General features: G+C 48.5%; 1 protein-coding gene across 3 annotated transcripts in view; it reads left to right on the forward strand.

The window, feature by feature from the left end:
• Positions 1 to 7,892: 7,892 nt before the first annotated feature.
• ACLY (ATP citrate lyase) overlaps positions 7,893 to 15,609 on the forward strand; it is a 56,014-nt gene continuing 48,297 nt past the window's right edge. For 2 of the 3 annotated variants that reach the window (XM_063109594.1, XM_063109596.1), the window contains exons 1-3: positions 7,893 to 8,000; positions 12,245 to 12,426; positions 13,737 to 13,859. In XM_063109594.1, coding sequence (XP_062965664.1) covers positions 12,268 to 12,426; positions 13,737 to 13,859 — 282 coding nt within the window. In that variant the 5' untranslated portion in view covers positions 7,893 to 8,000; positions 12,245 to 12,267. Of the gene's footprint in view, positions 8,001 to 12,241; positions 12,427 to 13,736; positions 13,860 to 15,609 lie in introns of all 3 variants that reach the window. The other variant, XM_063109595.1, reaches the window with a different exon arrangement.

The raw sequence follows: 15,609 nt of genomic DNA on the forward strand, positions 1-15,609 counted from the left end.
TCAAAATGAAAAGTTTAAAAATACTGAGATAAAATAATACTAATACTGAGATAAAAATAATATGTTCCCAAGTATGTGATGTTACAAAAATAATGATAATAATAATAATATGGTCCCTGCCTAGAAGAGTTCTTCTGTCTAAGGGAAAAAGAACATAAACAAGTAATGACTATTCAAGGTGATATTAAGTAATTCAAAGTTCTGTGTGCCTGTGAGGGAAATGAGGACAAAGTAGTGTGAGGCCCAGGCAAGTAAATTCTTCAGTCAGGGTTTGGGATGGTTTAGAGACAGCTTTGCAGAGGGGTAGCATGTGAGCTGAGGGCAAGTAGGATGGTGCCCAGGAGACCTAAGAAGGAAAAGAGATGAGCAAAGTCTGGAGGTGTGTAAATTCAGAGTGTTTAAGGAAAGCAACCTGGTGCACTGGAGTGAAACTGATCCTATTAAGGTCGGCTCATAGGTGAGTTGAAGACTGCTTCTGAACCAACCAAGAGTTAATCAGAAAAAAAAAAATCTCCGCGAAGAAGAGATCTATAGATTTGATGCAATCCCAATCAAAATCCTAGCAGACTGTTTTCTAGTAATTAACAAGCTGATTCCAAAATTTATGTGAAAATGCAAAGGCCCTAGAATAACCAAAACAATTTCAAAAAAGAACAAAAGATAACTTAACACTCTGTGATTTCAAGACTTATTTTAAAGCTGCAGTAATGGTATTAGCATAAAGACAGATATATGAGTTAATGGAACAAAAGAGAGTCCGGAAATATAAGATATGTCAAAAAGTTCATATAAAAAGATAGAATTAAGAGATAATGTATTTCCATGAATTTTTTGAAATACCTCCTGATATGATCAATTGATGTTCAATAAAGTTGCTAAGGAAATTCAACAAGAAAAGGATAATCTTTTCCACAAATGGTGCTTGAACAATTGGATAGCCATACGCCAAAAACAAAGAACTTTGACCATTACCTCACACCATATATAAAAATTAGAACGACTTAAATGTAAGATACAACTAGAAAAACATAGATAGAAATAATAGGACACAAAAAGCATGAAAAAAAAGAAGAATGAGGGGCTGGTCAGTTAGCTCAGTTGATTAGAGTGTGATGCTGTTAACACCAAGGTCCAGGGTTTGATTCCTGTACCCACCAGCCATGAAAAGATAATAATAATAATAAATTTGAGTTCATCAATATTAAAAGTCTTTGCTCTTCAAAGGATCCTGTTAAGTGTAAATTAAAATGCAGCCTCAGACTGGAATAGAATATTTGCAAAACATACCTGACAAAGAACTTGTATCTACAATGCATGAAGAGTCTTAGAACTCTATAACAAGACAAATAACCCAAATAAGAAATAACCAGAAGATTCAGTTACTTGGCCAAAGAAGACATAGGGGTGGCAAAGTAGCACATGAAAAGATGCTCAACATCATTAGTCATTAGGAAAATGCAAATTAAAAACCACAATGAGGTGCTACTACATACTCACTAGAAGGTTAAAATACAAAAGACTGATCTTACCAGGTGATGGTGAGGCTGTCTAGCAACTGGAACTCTCATGTACTGCTGGTGGGAATGTAAAATGGTATAACCACTTTGGGAAAGAGTTTGGCAGCCTCTTAAAAAGTTAAATATACACTTACCATGTGATCCAGCCATTCCACTCCTAGGAATTTACCCAAGAGCAATCAAAGTATATGTCCACACAAAGACTTGTACATGAACATTTATAGCAGTTTTATTTGTAATAGCCCAAACAGGAAATATATTCACCGAGAGATGAATGGATAAACACATTGTAGTTTTATCCATATAATGGAATATTACTCAGCAATAAAGAGGAGTACATTATTGATACATGTATAATATGGATAAATCTCAAAATAATTATGCTGAGTGAAAGAAACCAGACAAAAAAGACTATCTGAACCCATTGATATATAAAATTGATACATAAAATTCTAGGAAATGCAAACTAATCTATATTGTCTGAAGACAAAACAGTGGCTGCCTGGGAACGTGGTGGGGGAGGAATGCGGAGATAGATTACAAAGGAGTACAAAGGCATTTTGGGGGTGGACAGAGCACTGGACTGGAGGAGGAGGACTGGGTGCTGGTGTCAACTCCACCACTCGTTCGTTATCTTGACTGTGTTAATGGTTTCAGGGGTGTATACATGTGTTAAAACTCATCAAATTATACACTTTAAATACATGCAGTTTATTGTATGTTAATTATAGCTGAATAATGCTGTTAAAAAACACACTATAAAATAGCAATAATGTGTGTTTTTTGGCAGTTTACAAAGTACTTTGTCATCTTCGTTACACCCCAGTGAGGGAGAGAACCAGGCAGTATTTTCCTGATTTCACAGATGAAACACTGAGGCTGAGAGAGGTGACACAGGGTTTGTCCCAGACCACAGCACCAGGATATAGGTGAGCGGGGCTGGGCCTGGCCCATGCCCTTGGGTTGGATTGGCAGGGTGAAGAGAACTGGACTTGCCTTCCAGCTTGCCTCAGCCATTTGCTAGCTGGGCTCCTCATGCTGCCTCTTGAGTTCTTCATTTATTGGGAAATAGAACATAGGTACAGAAACATATATAAAATATACATGTGCAGTTTAATAAGTAATTATAAAATGAACACCCATGTAATCATCACACAGGTAAGTCACTAAATATATTGCCTACAGGGGACTCCCTGTGAGGTCCCCCCAATCACAGCTCCCTCCCCATGTAAATACCACCTTCACTGTTGCTACCCTGGTCTGAGCCCCCATCATCCCTCTCCTGGGTTACTGCAATATCCTTCTAACTGGGTCTCCCCGGTCTCCCCTTGCCCTCTTCCTTCTCAACATAGCAGTCAGATTTCTTTTTAAATGCAAGTCAGATCATGTCTCTCCTCTGTTAGAAAACCTACAGTGGCTCCCCATTTCACTCAGAATGAAAGCCACTCTCCCCCTCAATCCTGTGCTCCAGCCACCTGGCCTCCTTACTGCTCGTGGAACAGGAAAACGACAGAACTGTTTCTTCCTTACAGCCTTTGCTCTGACTGTTTCCTCTGCCTGGAATGTTCCCCTCAGCCACTTCACAGACTGTCTCCCGTCCTTCATGTAAGAGAGTACTTCAGAAAGTTTGTAGAAAAATAGAATTAAAAGATAATATGAATCTTTCCATGAACTTTTTGAAGTACCCTCATATTTGCTCATATCTCTTCTTTACAATAAGGCTTACCCTGAACACCCTATTTAATACTGTGACCTACTAACCCTCCATCTCAATTTGGGAATTACTGATCCCCTTACTCTGTTCTTTTTTCTTTTTTTTTTTTTCCATAGCATCACTTTCTGATATACTATATGACTCATTTATTTTATGGATTGTTTTTTGCCTGTTTACCCCGATATAATGTAAGCAAACAAGGGTGAGCATCTCTATTTTTTACATTCACTGTTGTTTCTCCAGTGTCCAAAACAATACCTGGCACATTCAGGGTACTCAGTAAATATGTATTGAGTGAAAGAACCACTGTCTGGTCTCTTGCGATAATCATTTCCTTGATTTTCTTTGTACTTTTCCCATCAATGTAACCATTCCAAAGAATACAACTTAGTTTTGCTTGATTTAATTCTATACTGTATTTGTTTGAGTCATACTATATCTGTTCCTTTATGTCCCACTTTCTTTTGCTCAACATTCTATTTTTGAGATTCATCCATGTTGTTGCATGTAGCAGCAGTTCATTCATTTTCCCTTGCTGTCAAGTTTTCCATTGTATGAATATAGCACATCCCATCCATCCGTTCAGTTGTTGAAGGACATCTGGGCTCCTTTCAGTTTTTGGTCACATCAAACAGTGTTGTTAAGACAATCTCACATATGTTTTCTGGCATCTGTGTGTATGAGCTTCTCCAGGGTATACACCTAGGAGTGGAACTGCAGGGTCTTAGTGTATGTGACTCTTCGGTTTTACTAGATAATTCCAAATGGTGTCCAAGGTGGTTGCATGCATCTACCCTCCTATCTGCAGTAAGATCACCTCCTTGGGCCTCAATTTCCCCTGCGTTCCCCTTGTAAAATAAGAGGTTAGGAGGGTTGGATTTCTGAGGTCTCTTTTGATTCTGATGCTCTATGAATCTGTGATCAAAGAGCTCTGAACAAGCAGCACTTGGGGCTGAGCATCCTTGAGGGACACCTAAGTTATGAGGGAAAGGTTGAGTGCAACCCGTGCCTAGGATGAGGCCTCCAAGCTCCTCAGGGTGAAGCACAGTCCAGCTCTGAGGATTGGTGTTGGGAAGAGACTTCGGCCCAGTCAGCACCTGGCAGTTCTTATTTGTACACCATGACCTCTTCTCCTGCCTGTCCTTGAGAGAATTTCCAAACGCAGATCATGGCCAAGAGAGACAAGAGGCAAAATAACACTTATCTCATTCAGACGTAATGTTAAATGTGTCCTATATAAAAGTCAAGGGTAAGTGATTTGTGTGTGTGTGATGAGGGGGCTGCTCAGGTTCTCCAGAAAGAAGAGGGAATGTCACAGGCACACACGTGCGGGGAGGAGGCAGTAGCAGCTTTTGAGAGAGGGTGAGAGTGGAGTGGCGGCGACTCTGGGAAGGGGCCAGGCTGGAGCTGGTTAGTTTGGCTGGAGAATCTTGATTTCCTGAGCACAGATGCTGCATTCCCAAAGGCATAACCGTCACCCAGGGAGCAAAACTGTCCATTACTCTGGCTTCCCTGGGGTCAGAAGCCTCTGTCAGGCTGGGGAGCCTCCTCAGGACACATGGGCCCTCGTCTCCAATGGGAGGCTGGTGAGTACAGGGCAAAAGTGAGTGGTGCAGGAATTAGAATCCCCCCTGGTTCTTCACAGGGCGGACCACGATGGGCCTCTGCTGGAAGCCCCTGTCTCAGGCTATCTCAAGGAGGTAGGTGAGTTTAGAACTGGACACTTAGGTAGGCTGTGCTTCTGGCTGCATCTCCTCCCTCCTCCCTTTACCCTTCCCTTATAATTGCTTTCTTTAGGGGCTGGCCATTTAGCTCAGTTGGTTAGAGTGCAGCCTTATAACACCAAGGTCGTGGGTTCAGATCCTCATACCTGCCAGCTGCCAAAATAAACCAAAAAATCAATTGCTTTCTTTCATTCATTCCTAAATTCATTCCAGTATTTATTAAGTCATGCATACAGTGAGTGCCTAATATATGCCTAGCCCCATGCTAGGCACTGGAGATTCCAGAATGAACAAGGCACACTCCTGGGCCTTCAGTTGCTCACAGTGCAATGAGGGAGACCCACTGGATATGATCGATCTTCTTTCCCTCCTCCTCACCTGCAGCAGATTGTAGGGACAGAGACAGGGACTTCGAGTCAGAGAATCATTACGAAGGCCATTTGCTCATATGCAAAATGATTATAACACTTAGCTCAAATGATTGCTGTGAAGAGTATGTGCTAGCACCCACGACTTTTGCATGGCAGGTGCTCAGTAGATATCAGCTAATATAGATTAAAATCCAGGACGGAGCCATTAGCCAGTCTAAGGCTTCTGGAACTCAGGTAGAATGCCCAAAGCCTAGGTGTGGAGATGGTGCCTATACCAGCGACATGGACCTGTACTCCAGCCCAGTCCAGAAGAGGAGGGAGATGTTTCAAATGGGAATAGCCAGAGAGTTTAGAGCTTTTAAGTCAGAAAACAGAAAGATGAGAAGATGGGGCCCAGGCTGATTAGTTCAGGACAGAGGAACCTGTGTGGGGCACGGTGATGAGAGAGTCATCTCTGGGGAGGCTGGAGGTTGGGGATAGAGGCCTGGAATGGAACCACTGAGAGAACTGGAAACTCAATGGCTGGCTCATGAGCACCTCTTCACTCTTACTCCCTGGACTGTTCCCTTCTTGTTGCCTCTGCCCCGAACTAGTCAAACTTGGGCCTAGCAACACCTAGGTGGGGAACTTAATTGGTCCACAAACATGGGGGGAGGGCGGTCTTCAAAAAATTCACCAAAAGATTTGTATTATTTTTTAATTCTATTTTTCTATGAGCTTTTTGAAGTACCTTCGTATTTCCTGAGCACTTGTTATGTACCAGGCCCTATTCAAAGTGCTGGAGATATAGCGATGAAGAGAACAGACATAGATTGCTATCTTCATGCACGTATACAAGCATACCTGAAGAACAAATTGTTAGATATGGAATTGCTGGAGGAAAGAGCAAGTGCATTTAAGGTTTTTGATACTGCCAAATTGAGGTACAAAGAGTTCGTTACAGTTAGTGTTCTGACTAGATGCCTGTTTCCCCATGAGTGTATCTTTCTAACCAAAGGGATAATTGTGGCACAGGTGATCCCTCCTAGCTAAAATCTTCTGGCTAGCCCGTGAAGACACTGAGTTGTTATGCCCCAAGCCCGGAAATGGAATACTTTCAAAGAAGATATTTTCTTTACCTAGGGAGAGGTGGTCCTTCATGGAGATTTGCTATTTAAGGAGGTTCTTGATAGGCGGGAGCTCAATCCATATAGGGATGGAAGACTCTCTAGGGCCTCTTTCTCATTTTAGGACCAAGAGGAGACAGGAAGAAAGGAACTGCTATTTCAAAAGCATGAATGTGGGGGAAGGGACCAGAAAGTGACATCATCAGGGAACACTTGGTTCTGGCATGGGTAGCAACTTCTGCTGCCCTACTCCTGGCTGCAAAGGGACTAGGGGGAGGGGTGCTCGGGGAAGTTTTGTCCATAAAAGTGTGGCAATATTGTTACAGTATGAGTCTGACCCAGGTGCTTGGCAGGAGCATAGCATGCTGATTGTCTGCACACTGGGTTGACCTCTTCTCCTGAGCTGGTCATTGCGTGATTCTGGCCTCCTTTCTGGGGCCAGACAGCTGTTAGGTTCAGGGAGCAGCTCAGGAGACCTACATGACTGGGGTGCAGGAAGCGAGCTCCAGAATATCAGAGCGGTAGATGTATGTCCTGATCTCCAGGACGGTCTGGTTTCAAGTATTCTGCACCACAAATTCACCAGCACCTGTCGGACTGGGTGTTCCAGTTTTTGGTTTGGAAAATGTGGTCTGTCGCACAGGTAATGGAGAAGCGGGAGGCGGCAGTTCGCTCATTCCAGCGTCTAAGCGTGGGGTTGGGTGAGAGCAAGAGACTGGCAGAGATGGCCCCAGCCCTATGCTACTATTCCACTCCCGTTGAATTCTCAGCTCCGCCCCGATCCGGAGGTGACCAGGTAAGTGGGACGGAAGGCGTTGCGACTGGCACCCTCCGAGCCCCACTTGCTCAGGAGGTTTGATCTGTCAGTCTCCGCTCTCAGCTTCGCCCTACGGCTCGACGGGGAGGGTCCAGGCAGGGGAGAAACGCCATGTGCAAATGGGAAAGAAGTCTGCCACGTCTGCCTAACGAGAGAATTTAAGCAACTGGGTTTGGTGCGGCCGATTACAAGCGGTCGGGATGAGGATGTCAGTTTCTTCCAATGGGAGGGAGGAAGGGGACTCCAGGTCCCCAAAGCTGGGCTGCAGCAAGTCGGGCCAGCAACGCCCCCCGCTCAACTCCCCCGTCGGAGGGCGGTAGGCCCAGCCTCTAAAGCGATCAGGCCACTGCCCCCAACCCCGCACGTTCTCCTCCCAGCGTAGTCCGGCCCATCTCCCCACCCGATGTCCCGCCCCCGCCCCTGCCAGGCCGGCTCTCCGGAGGCGGTACCGGCGGGACAGCTGGGGCCGACTGACCAGCGGGACTACAAGTCCCAGCAGCCCCTGGCCCCGCCCCGGGAGCGGGGCCTCGCCGGGCAGCGAATTGGGAGGAGCCCTGGCGCTCAGGCTAGGGAACGCGTGTGACCAATCCCGGGGCCGCTCGCGCCGTGAGCCGATGGGGGCGGGGAGAAGCCCGCCTGGGCCGGGACAAAAGCGGATCCCGGGCGGTTGCGGCAGGCTGGGGAGCTCCGGCTAGTGGGGAGTGAGTTGCGTCCTGTGGAGGGAGCGCCGCGCACGGGCCTTCACAGAGAGGTGAGTGCGGGCGGCTCTTTTCGCCAGCGGGACCCCGGACCGTCCCGGGAGCTTCCTGTCTCCCTCCGCCAACCCGGAACCAACTCCCGCGAAGCCGGCTTGGTGCTGACGCGCCCTTCCTGCACCTGCCTGGAAGTTTGGGGGGTCTTAGCTTTAGATTAGTCTTCGCCCGGGGCCCGGCCGGTGGCGCGTGTCGGTCGTCACCTCCCCCGCCCCTCCCGCTCTCCCACATTCCAGGTGTTGGGAGTTTGCACGGGGCTTGCCGCCGTCCTTGCTTCTCTTCCCTCCGCCGAATTACATTTGCCTCATCCTGGTTTCCCTTGCCCCCACCCGGGGGAGCCATCGAGCTTCCTCGGGCTTTTTCGGGCCACCTTTTGCCCCATCCGGCTCCCCTCCCCAGATGCCGGGGACGGGAAGTAGAGAGAGCGGTGGAGACTGGTGCCACTCCGACCCCTCACGAGCCGGGCTCAGGCCTTCCTCTTAGTTCTGTGGAGAATCGATTGAGCTCCACGCCGAAGTGGAAGGAGCTAGCCGGGCAGAGGCCACGCAGGGCCAGGCTGCCCGAGGCCTCGCCTCGCCGCGAGGACTTGGCCCCAGAGCGGCTGCGCAGGACGGACCCCCCTCGCCCTGGAGGTGCCGTCGGGCCCAGCCCTAAGCGACAGATGGCTGGGGTGCCTGTCTCCCTCCCCACCCCTGAGCTGACGCCGAGTCTGACACGGTCCTCAGGGGGCCGGAGGATGCTGCTGCCGTCCTCCTGTCGAGACTGGCAGAAGGCCAATCCCAGCGCCTGCTGCCCTCTCCACCCTTGGCAGATAGCATGCATTACCAAGTAGGTCTGTCATTTGGGGTCCCTGAAGTTCTGCCTGGGAAGAGGATTTTGGAAGGGGTGGTGAGGACACAGTTTGTTCTGTCAGTCCACTCCTTTCCACCCTTTCGCTTTGCTCTGTTTGAACCCGCTGGGCTCCTTGGATTTTGGAAATGTTGGGTGGGCGACAGCTGGTAGACCCCAGCTGTCCAGAAGGGTTATTTTCACCATTCTTTGAAAGCTTCTTAAACATCTTGGGTGGCGGTAATGGGAAGAACCCTGAGACATTGGGCAGCTGGTGTCTCCATCCCCATTCTGACACTACTTGCTGCAGTAGGGGACACACAGAATTGTGCCCTTCTTCTTTACTCCAGGGTTCGCCTGTCCTCTCAAAAAACTCCAGTTCTACAGATACTAATGTTAAAATGACTGCTTTGTGTCCTTTCCAGAGAAACCCCTAAATAGCATCACCCAGTGATTCCTCTCCACTGGCTGTGTCCCAGGAGTACATTCTTGGGGAACAGGCTCTTTTCATTCAGCTTTCCCTGTGGGCTGCTGCTTCTCAGTGGCTGCTGAGAGTTAACTCAATCCTCGGCACTGTTTTCAGAAAAGACTCCATTTAGCTCATCAGGTCCCTCCCTTACAGTATGTGTGCATGTGTTCAGGTTCCTTGGCATGATTTCCTACAACTGGTTTGCACATTTACCTGTAACCAGTTTCTGGGGTCCAACCTATGTCCTGAAGCCATTTATCACCAGTTTCACAGCACATTCAGTACTGTGACTTTGGAGGAGTTTCCCCAAAACCCAGGTTGGAATACATTTTAAGTCCCATTGTCACTAGAGAAAATGTTCTTAACTGGTGGTTGATCTATGGGCCATTAGATCATGGTCACAAGTGAGCACCTTGAAATGATATGCACAGTTGGGTAGGTGCACATTTTTCTGGGCTTTTCTTCAGATTCTCACGAGTATGAGACCTCAAAGAAGTTAAGAGTCACTACCCTAGAGAGACTTCAAGATCCCACTGAACAATTAAAATTTCAATTTATCTCCACGAAGTCCACTCCCTGGGTTTTTGAGTCAGTTTCCTAATCACTCTACACTGGTGAATATGCAGAGGCCAGACTCACTTCCCCCTTTTATTCTGTTGTATAAATTCTTTGTCTCGACCTCCCCCATCTAAGCCAAAATACTCTGGTGGTGAATTTCTTGTTAAATTGGCACATCTTGTTTCCTATCCTGTAACATCCCCTGTTGTGTCTTCTGTCCTATCCTCCTTCCAAAGACCCTATGGAGATGGGCTATTGGATCTGAGATTTGATCTGGGGCTCAAGAAAATTGTGATTTTTTTTTTCAGCTACAGAAGTTCCCCTTTCTCTCCCTTTTCCTTTCCAAAGTTGGGTCTTGTGTCTATTTTGGAAGGTACCAGGTTTGGGAGACTTGTACTGGGAGTGTCAGACTTTCTTTAAGAGAGGCTTAGCTGAGGGGCTTCCTTTCTCCTGGAGTTTGTGATCACTCTTACTGACGGTGTCTGAACTGTAGAGGGTGGTCAGCTGCTGCCCCCTCCTCTCTCTGCTTTATCTGCACTAGGCTGCCCTCTATTTGGGAGGGGGGTGGAAGGTGGTGTACCCATTCGATTTCAGGACCAGTTTTTCTGGTCTGAGTCAAGAAGGTTGGGAAATGGAGCTGGAGTGGGTGGGGGTTGGAGGAGTGGGCAGGGGGGCTGGTTGGGGTGTCTCCTTCAGAAATTCACATTGAGAAGGAGTCACAAGTTATCCCAGGGGAAAGCCGGAAAAGAGATTGTCTCCTCTGAGCCCCTTCCCAATTACCCCACTTTAGGCCAGACACCAGGCTGAATATGCTCATTGTGCTCAGCGGGAGACTAGCTGGGAGGCTGAGGGAGCAGCCGAGCCAGGATGAGAACCTGAAGTGCCACCCCCGCACCTGTCCAGATAGGAGGGAGGTGCAAAGCAGCCTTCCCTGAGCTGGGAATGAAGAGCAGCCTTCCTGTATGTGTAAACCAGCCAGTTCCTTAATGCCACCCTCCTTTACTTGTACTTGACTTTCTTCTCCCCCAGCAAATTCAACAGCTTCGATTCTGGGGCTTTGTGGGAGAGACAGGAATGACTTTTCCTGATCTGGCCAAGCTCTTGCCATGAATGACTTGGTTTCCTTTCCCGTCTTCCCCAATCCCTGTTCCTTTTTCCTAACTCACTCCTCAAGCTACCCATGAGAGAATGGGTGTGTCAGGACAAGGTCGTGGGAAGAGGAGATGAAGAAATTCAGACCCTTCACTGAAGTGAAGGGGGCATGTAGGCCTGGATCTTGGAGAAATGGTCTTTTTTCTTGGGCTGCTATGGATTTTTCTGGGGACACAGATGTAAGAGGGTTTGGGTTCAAGCCTTGAGTTACAGCACTGCTTATTAGTTGGACTTACTGGGCAACTTATTTTAACTCCTCTCAACTTTTATTCCTCATCTAAGAAATGGGGTTATGAATCTCAGTGTACCTCACAGGGCTCAAATAAGATGAGTTTATTTATACATGGAACAGAGGATGGTTCCTGCCTCCCCCTGCCCCACCCTCCTTCTCTAGCTCAGTTAGAAGTGACTAGTACAGGGTGGTCCCCAGAGAGGCCTCTGTTTTGCTTAGTGGGTTTTGCTCTGAGTTAGCAGCTGGATGACTCGGCTGGATGACCCATCAGCCAGTGGGATGTACCGAAGGTCAGTTTTCCCACCCTGTGTCTGCTATGTACTCCTTGGTTGAAGTTTAGTGTCCTGGGAGAAGAGAGCTTTGAGATGACTCTCCTCTTTCCTCCTCTTCACCTAACCAGGGCCTAGGAGGTGTGATCCTGTTCAAGACTAAGTGAACTTGCTGGCCTGGCCTACCTATGGCCTGGTGGTGTGTGTGTGTATGTATGGATGTGTCTGGGGAGATGAAACCTATAGGAAAAGTGAGGCCAGCCTTGTGCAATTCCGGCTGTGCTCCTCACAGGCCAGAGAACCTCAGGGTGTGCTTTAGCGTTTGTGTCCACCTTGGTTTGGAGCAGCACTCAGATTTGGGTTAAAGCACGGGTGTTCCTGGTGTCTGTGTCCAGCTGCCTTTTGCTCCAAGATGAATGTGGTTGTAGCTGAGCTAGTTTGCCTAGAGGGAGTAGAGGAAGAGTTGAGGCCAAGAGTCCTGGGGGAAATGCCACTTGTGTTTTTCTCCATCATCTTTCCTCACCCATCATCTCTGGATCCTCCTCCTCTGCTGATGAAAGTGCCGTTTGAGATCTCCTGCCATCCCTCCTGCTGGGGCAGCCCTTTTTCTCCCTGTTGGGAAAGCTGAGGTCTGCTTTTATTGTCTGGGGGCAGCTGGGAGTGGGTCTGCCCTGCTGGGGAGGATGGTGCTTCCACTTCCCTGCCCCCACTGACCAGCTCCTCTCGCCCCAGCAGGTAGAGCAGGTCCCTTTGCAGCCATGTCAGCCAAGGCGATTTCGGAGCAGACGAGCAAGGAACTCCTTTACAAGTACATCTGCACCACCTCAGCCATCCAGAACCGGTTCAAATATGCCCGGGTCACCCCGGACACAGACTGGGCCCGCCTGCTGCAGGACCATCCCTGGCTGCTCGGCCAGGTGAGCCCTCCCTCACCATGGGAACTTCCTCCAGGCTCAGGGTCTGCAGAAGAGAAATCAAGTGGTTTATTGGAGATGTCCAAAGAGGTCATGTAATCACAGACTGCCTGCATCAGTGGGCAGTGTGCAGTAGGCTGAGCGAGGTCTGGTGTTTGCTCTGGGCCCTGCATGTTGAAGTACCCTGGCCAGATGTACCCTGGCATGGGCTTAGAACTAGACAAATTGGTATCTGAATTGCAGCTCTCTGTTTATTAACCACGTGGCCTGGGGCAAGCCGTTTCACATTTCTGAGTCTTAGATTTCCCATCTGTCAAATGGGGATAACAGTCACTCTATGAGCTGTAAGGATTAGTAATAATGTCCGGAAAGCTATTTAGTGTGCTGCCTGGTACTTGGTAGATCAAGCTCAACAAAGAGTAGGTGTGTGCCCTCCCCTCCCCCAAATGCAGCATATCAGGAAGGTGTTGGGGCAATTAGAAAGTGTGACCTTGCACTTTGTGAAGAATAGCTGATGGCCAGGATCCTGGAAGGTTAGCATGGAGTAGAGGCTTCTGTCTTGATATTCCTGCAGTGCCATTGTTGGGTCTTATGCTTTTGCTGGGCCCAGAGAGCAGGACGAGGGCCAATGGTGGGGGTTTCCTTCCACTGTGAGGCAGCCCAGCCACAAAGGGAGCTGCCTTGGGAAGTGGTAAATTTCCTGGCACTGGAGGCATATGAGCAGTGGGTAGGGGGTGCTTGTTGGCCTGTTGTAGACAGGGTTCAAGCACAGGGATGGAGTTGACAAGATGACCTCTAAGGTCCTTTGTCACTCCAAAGCTCTGTCTCTCTGTTCTTCCTTTTAGAACACAGGTGCTGGTCCATATTCTGAATAGTTTACAGTTGAATGAAGAAGCTAATATAGGCTGGCCAGTTAGCTCAGTTGGTTAGAGTGCAATGCTGATACCGCCAAGATCCAGGGTTCGATCCTTGTACCAGCCAGCCCCCCCCCCCAAAAAAAAGAAGCTAATATATCACACAGGGGAATAGGGAATCACTTATTCATTCAGCAGGTATTTGCTGAGCACCTACTGTGTGCCAGGCCCTATCCTGAGCACAGATGGCTCTAGATTCCTGGTTCTCAAAAGAAAGATATAGGCTCGGGTAGGGTGAGGGAAGCTTCCAGGGGTTGACCCTGAAGGATGAGTAGGGTTAGCTTTGGGAGTGGGGCGAATTGGAAGTCACCCAGGCTGTCCTGTAGTTTAGGTTCCCATACTGTCACCTCTTACTGTCTTCTCCTTCCTTGCTCTAAGTACAAACCCCTTTCATTCCAGAGCTTGGTAGTCAAGCCAGACCAGCTGATCAAACGTCGTGGAAAGCTTGGCCTTGTTGGGGTCAACCTTACTCTGGATGGGGTCAAGTCCTGGCTGAAGCCACGGCTGGGACAGGAGGCCATGGTGAGTTCTGGCTATAGGGTTGGGGTGGATGTGCTATGGTAGCAGAAGCAAACATGGTCACCTCCAGATGAGCAACACTGTGGGTCATCCCCACAAGCCAGTCACACTGCAGTCCAGGGAAGGCAGGAGTCCTGTGGAGCTGAGCCACCCAAGTGGTCTTAGGCAGCAGGGCCAGTCTTGGTGCTCATTCCCTCCTCCCCCATCAGGGAGTCCAAACTCCTTTTTTATTGGTTTGGGCAAGATATACCACAAAAGTAACCCCAATACAATTCAAGAGCCAGTTGGAAATGGTCTGTGTCTTTAAAAACGCTCATAGCTATGGGACTCCGAGGCCCATTCTGTGAAAGACTTTCTTTCCAGTTTCCAAAAAGTGTTATTGTGGTAGCTTGTGATGACATGCACACCTAAGAGGGTGAGTTAAAAAAAAGATGAAAAGGGGAGATGCACAATCATTTAGGTGGAGAGACGTGTTAGGCCAAGAACCTAGGATGAAATAGCTAATAATGCTGAGGGTAAATTCAGTTCTTGACTTCTCCCTGCTTGGTGATTAATTTCAACTGTATATATGAGAGAACTAAAGTGAAATAAGGTTTAGGAAGGCTGAGAGATGCTCAGAAACAACATCTTTCTTCTCCTCATTCCCCAAGGGAGCTGGAGAACTAAGGGAGGGAGTGGGCTGAGGTGTGGCTTAGCCTAGGAGCGATGTGTTGTCCTTGCCTGGCTTTGTGTGCGTGGTTCTGAAGGGCCTGCCTGGAGTGAATGTGACCCAGGGATGAGCTGTTCTCTTCCTTGGCTGCCTTGGAAGTAGCAATGAAGTTGGCAGTGGAGGTGTCTTCCTCCCTTGTTGGGCTTTGTCAAAGCAGCTCTTAATGTTAATTTCCCAATTTCTGGCCCTCATGGATAAAGAGGGATCCTTGAAGTTGCACATGGGCCTGGTTGTGGAGGGATCTGATCCTTGATGTCCCAGGCCTTTGGGGAGAGAACAGTGGGGTTGGAGGCTAAGCATGTCCCCAGGGAGCACATCATGCTCCCCTTTCTTCAGCTGGCTGCCGGGAGGATGATGTCAGGGATGTCTGAGCTGGCAGAAGCATCGGGCCAGCGGGAGCGGCTCATTACCTCTGATGGATTGCTGTCTGGTTCCTGACTCAGCAGTGACGCACAGGGCGGGCGGGGGGTTTGGAACATACTAGGATGATGACTGTCTCGCCTTTGCTGCCACCAGGGACCCACTCAAACTGATTAGCTCTGCAGGCCTGTTGTCCTCAGCCAGGAAAATCTCTTGACTTTCCTCTTCTCCGCCTGATTCCCCAGGCCTGGACTCACATCCTCAGGCTGGGTCAGTATGCCTACCTCAAGGCAGACAAAGCAGGATGGTTGCCTTCTCTTCTACCCAAGTTCCGAGTCCTCTGGTCTCCCTGCCTGAGCTCAGGGATAGCCTTGATTTGTCTGAGCCCTTTAATTTGTGCGATTGGCAGGGTGGGAGATGACTCCTGGTCTCTGTGCTTTTTGGGGTGGGACAATGTTGCAGTTCATATATCAACCTCCAGAAGAGGCAGAAAAAGAATGGGCAAGGTCAGTACATGTGGAAGTGTGGCTGGCACAAGGGCAGGGGCATGAAAGAGGGTATCTCAGGAGGACTTCTTGAGCTTAGGTATCTGTAACCCCATTGCCCTAGTTTCTGGAAACATCTCTCTACCGGGTGTTGTGGTAGTAGTGCTTGGGCCTCACATCTGGGCAATCTCTCCTTCTG

This window comes from Cynocephalus volans, chromosome 10 (assembly GCF_027409185.1).
Source record: "Cynocephalus volans isolate mCynVol1 chromosome 10, mCynVol1.pri, whole genome shotgun sequence".
Taxonomy (NCBI): domain Eukaryota; kingdom Metazoa; phylum Chordata; class Mammalia; order Dermoptera; family Cynocephalidae; genus Cynocephalus; species Cynocephalus volans.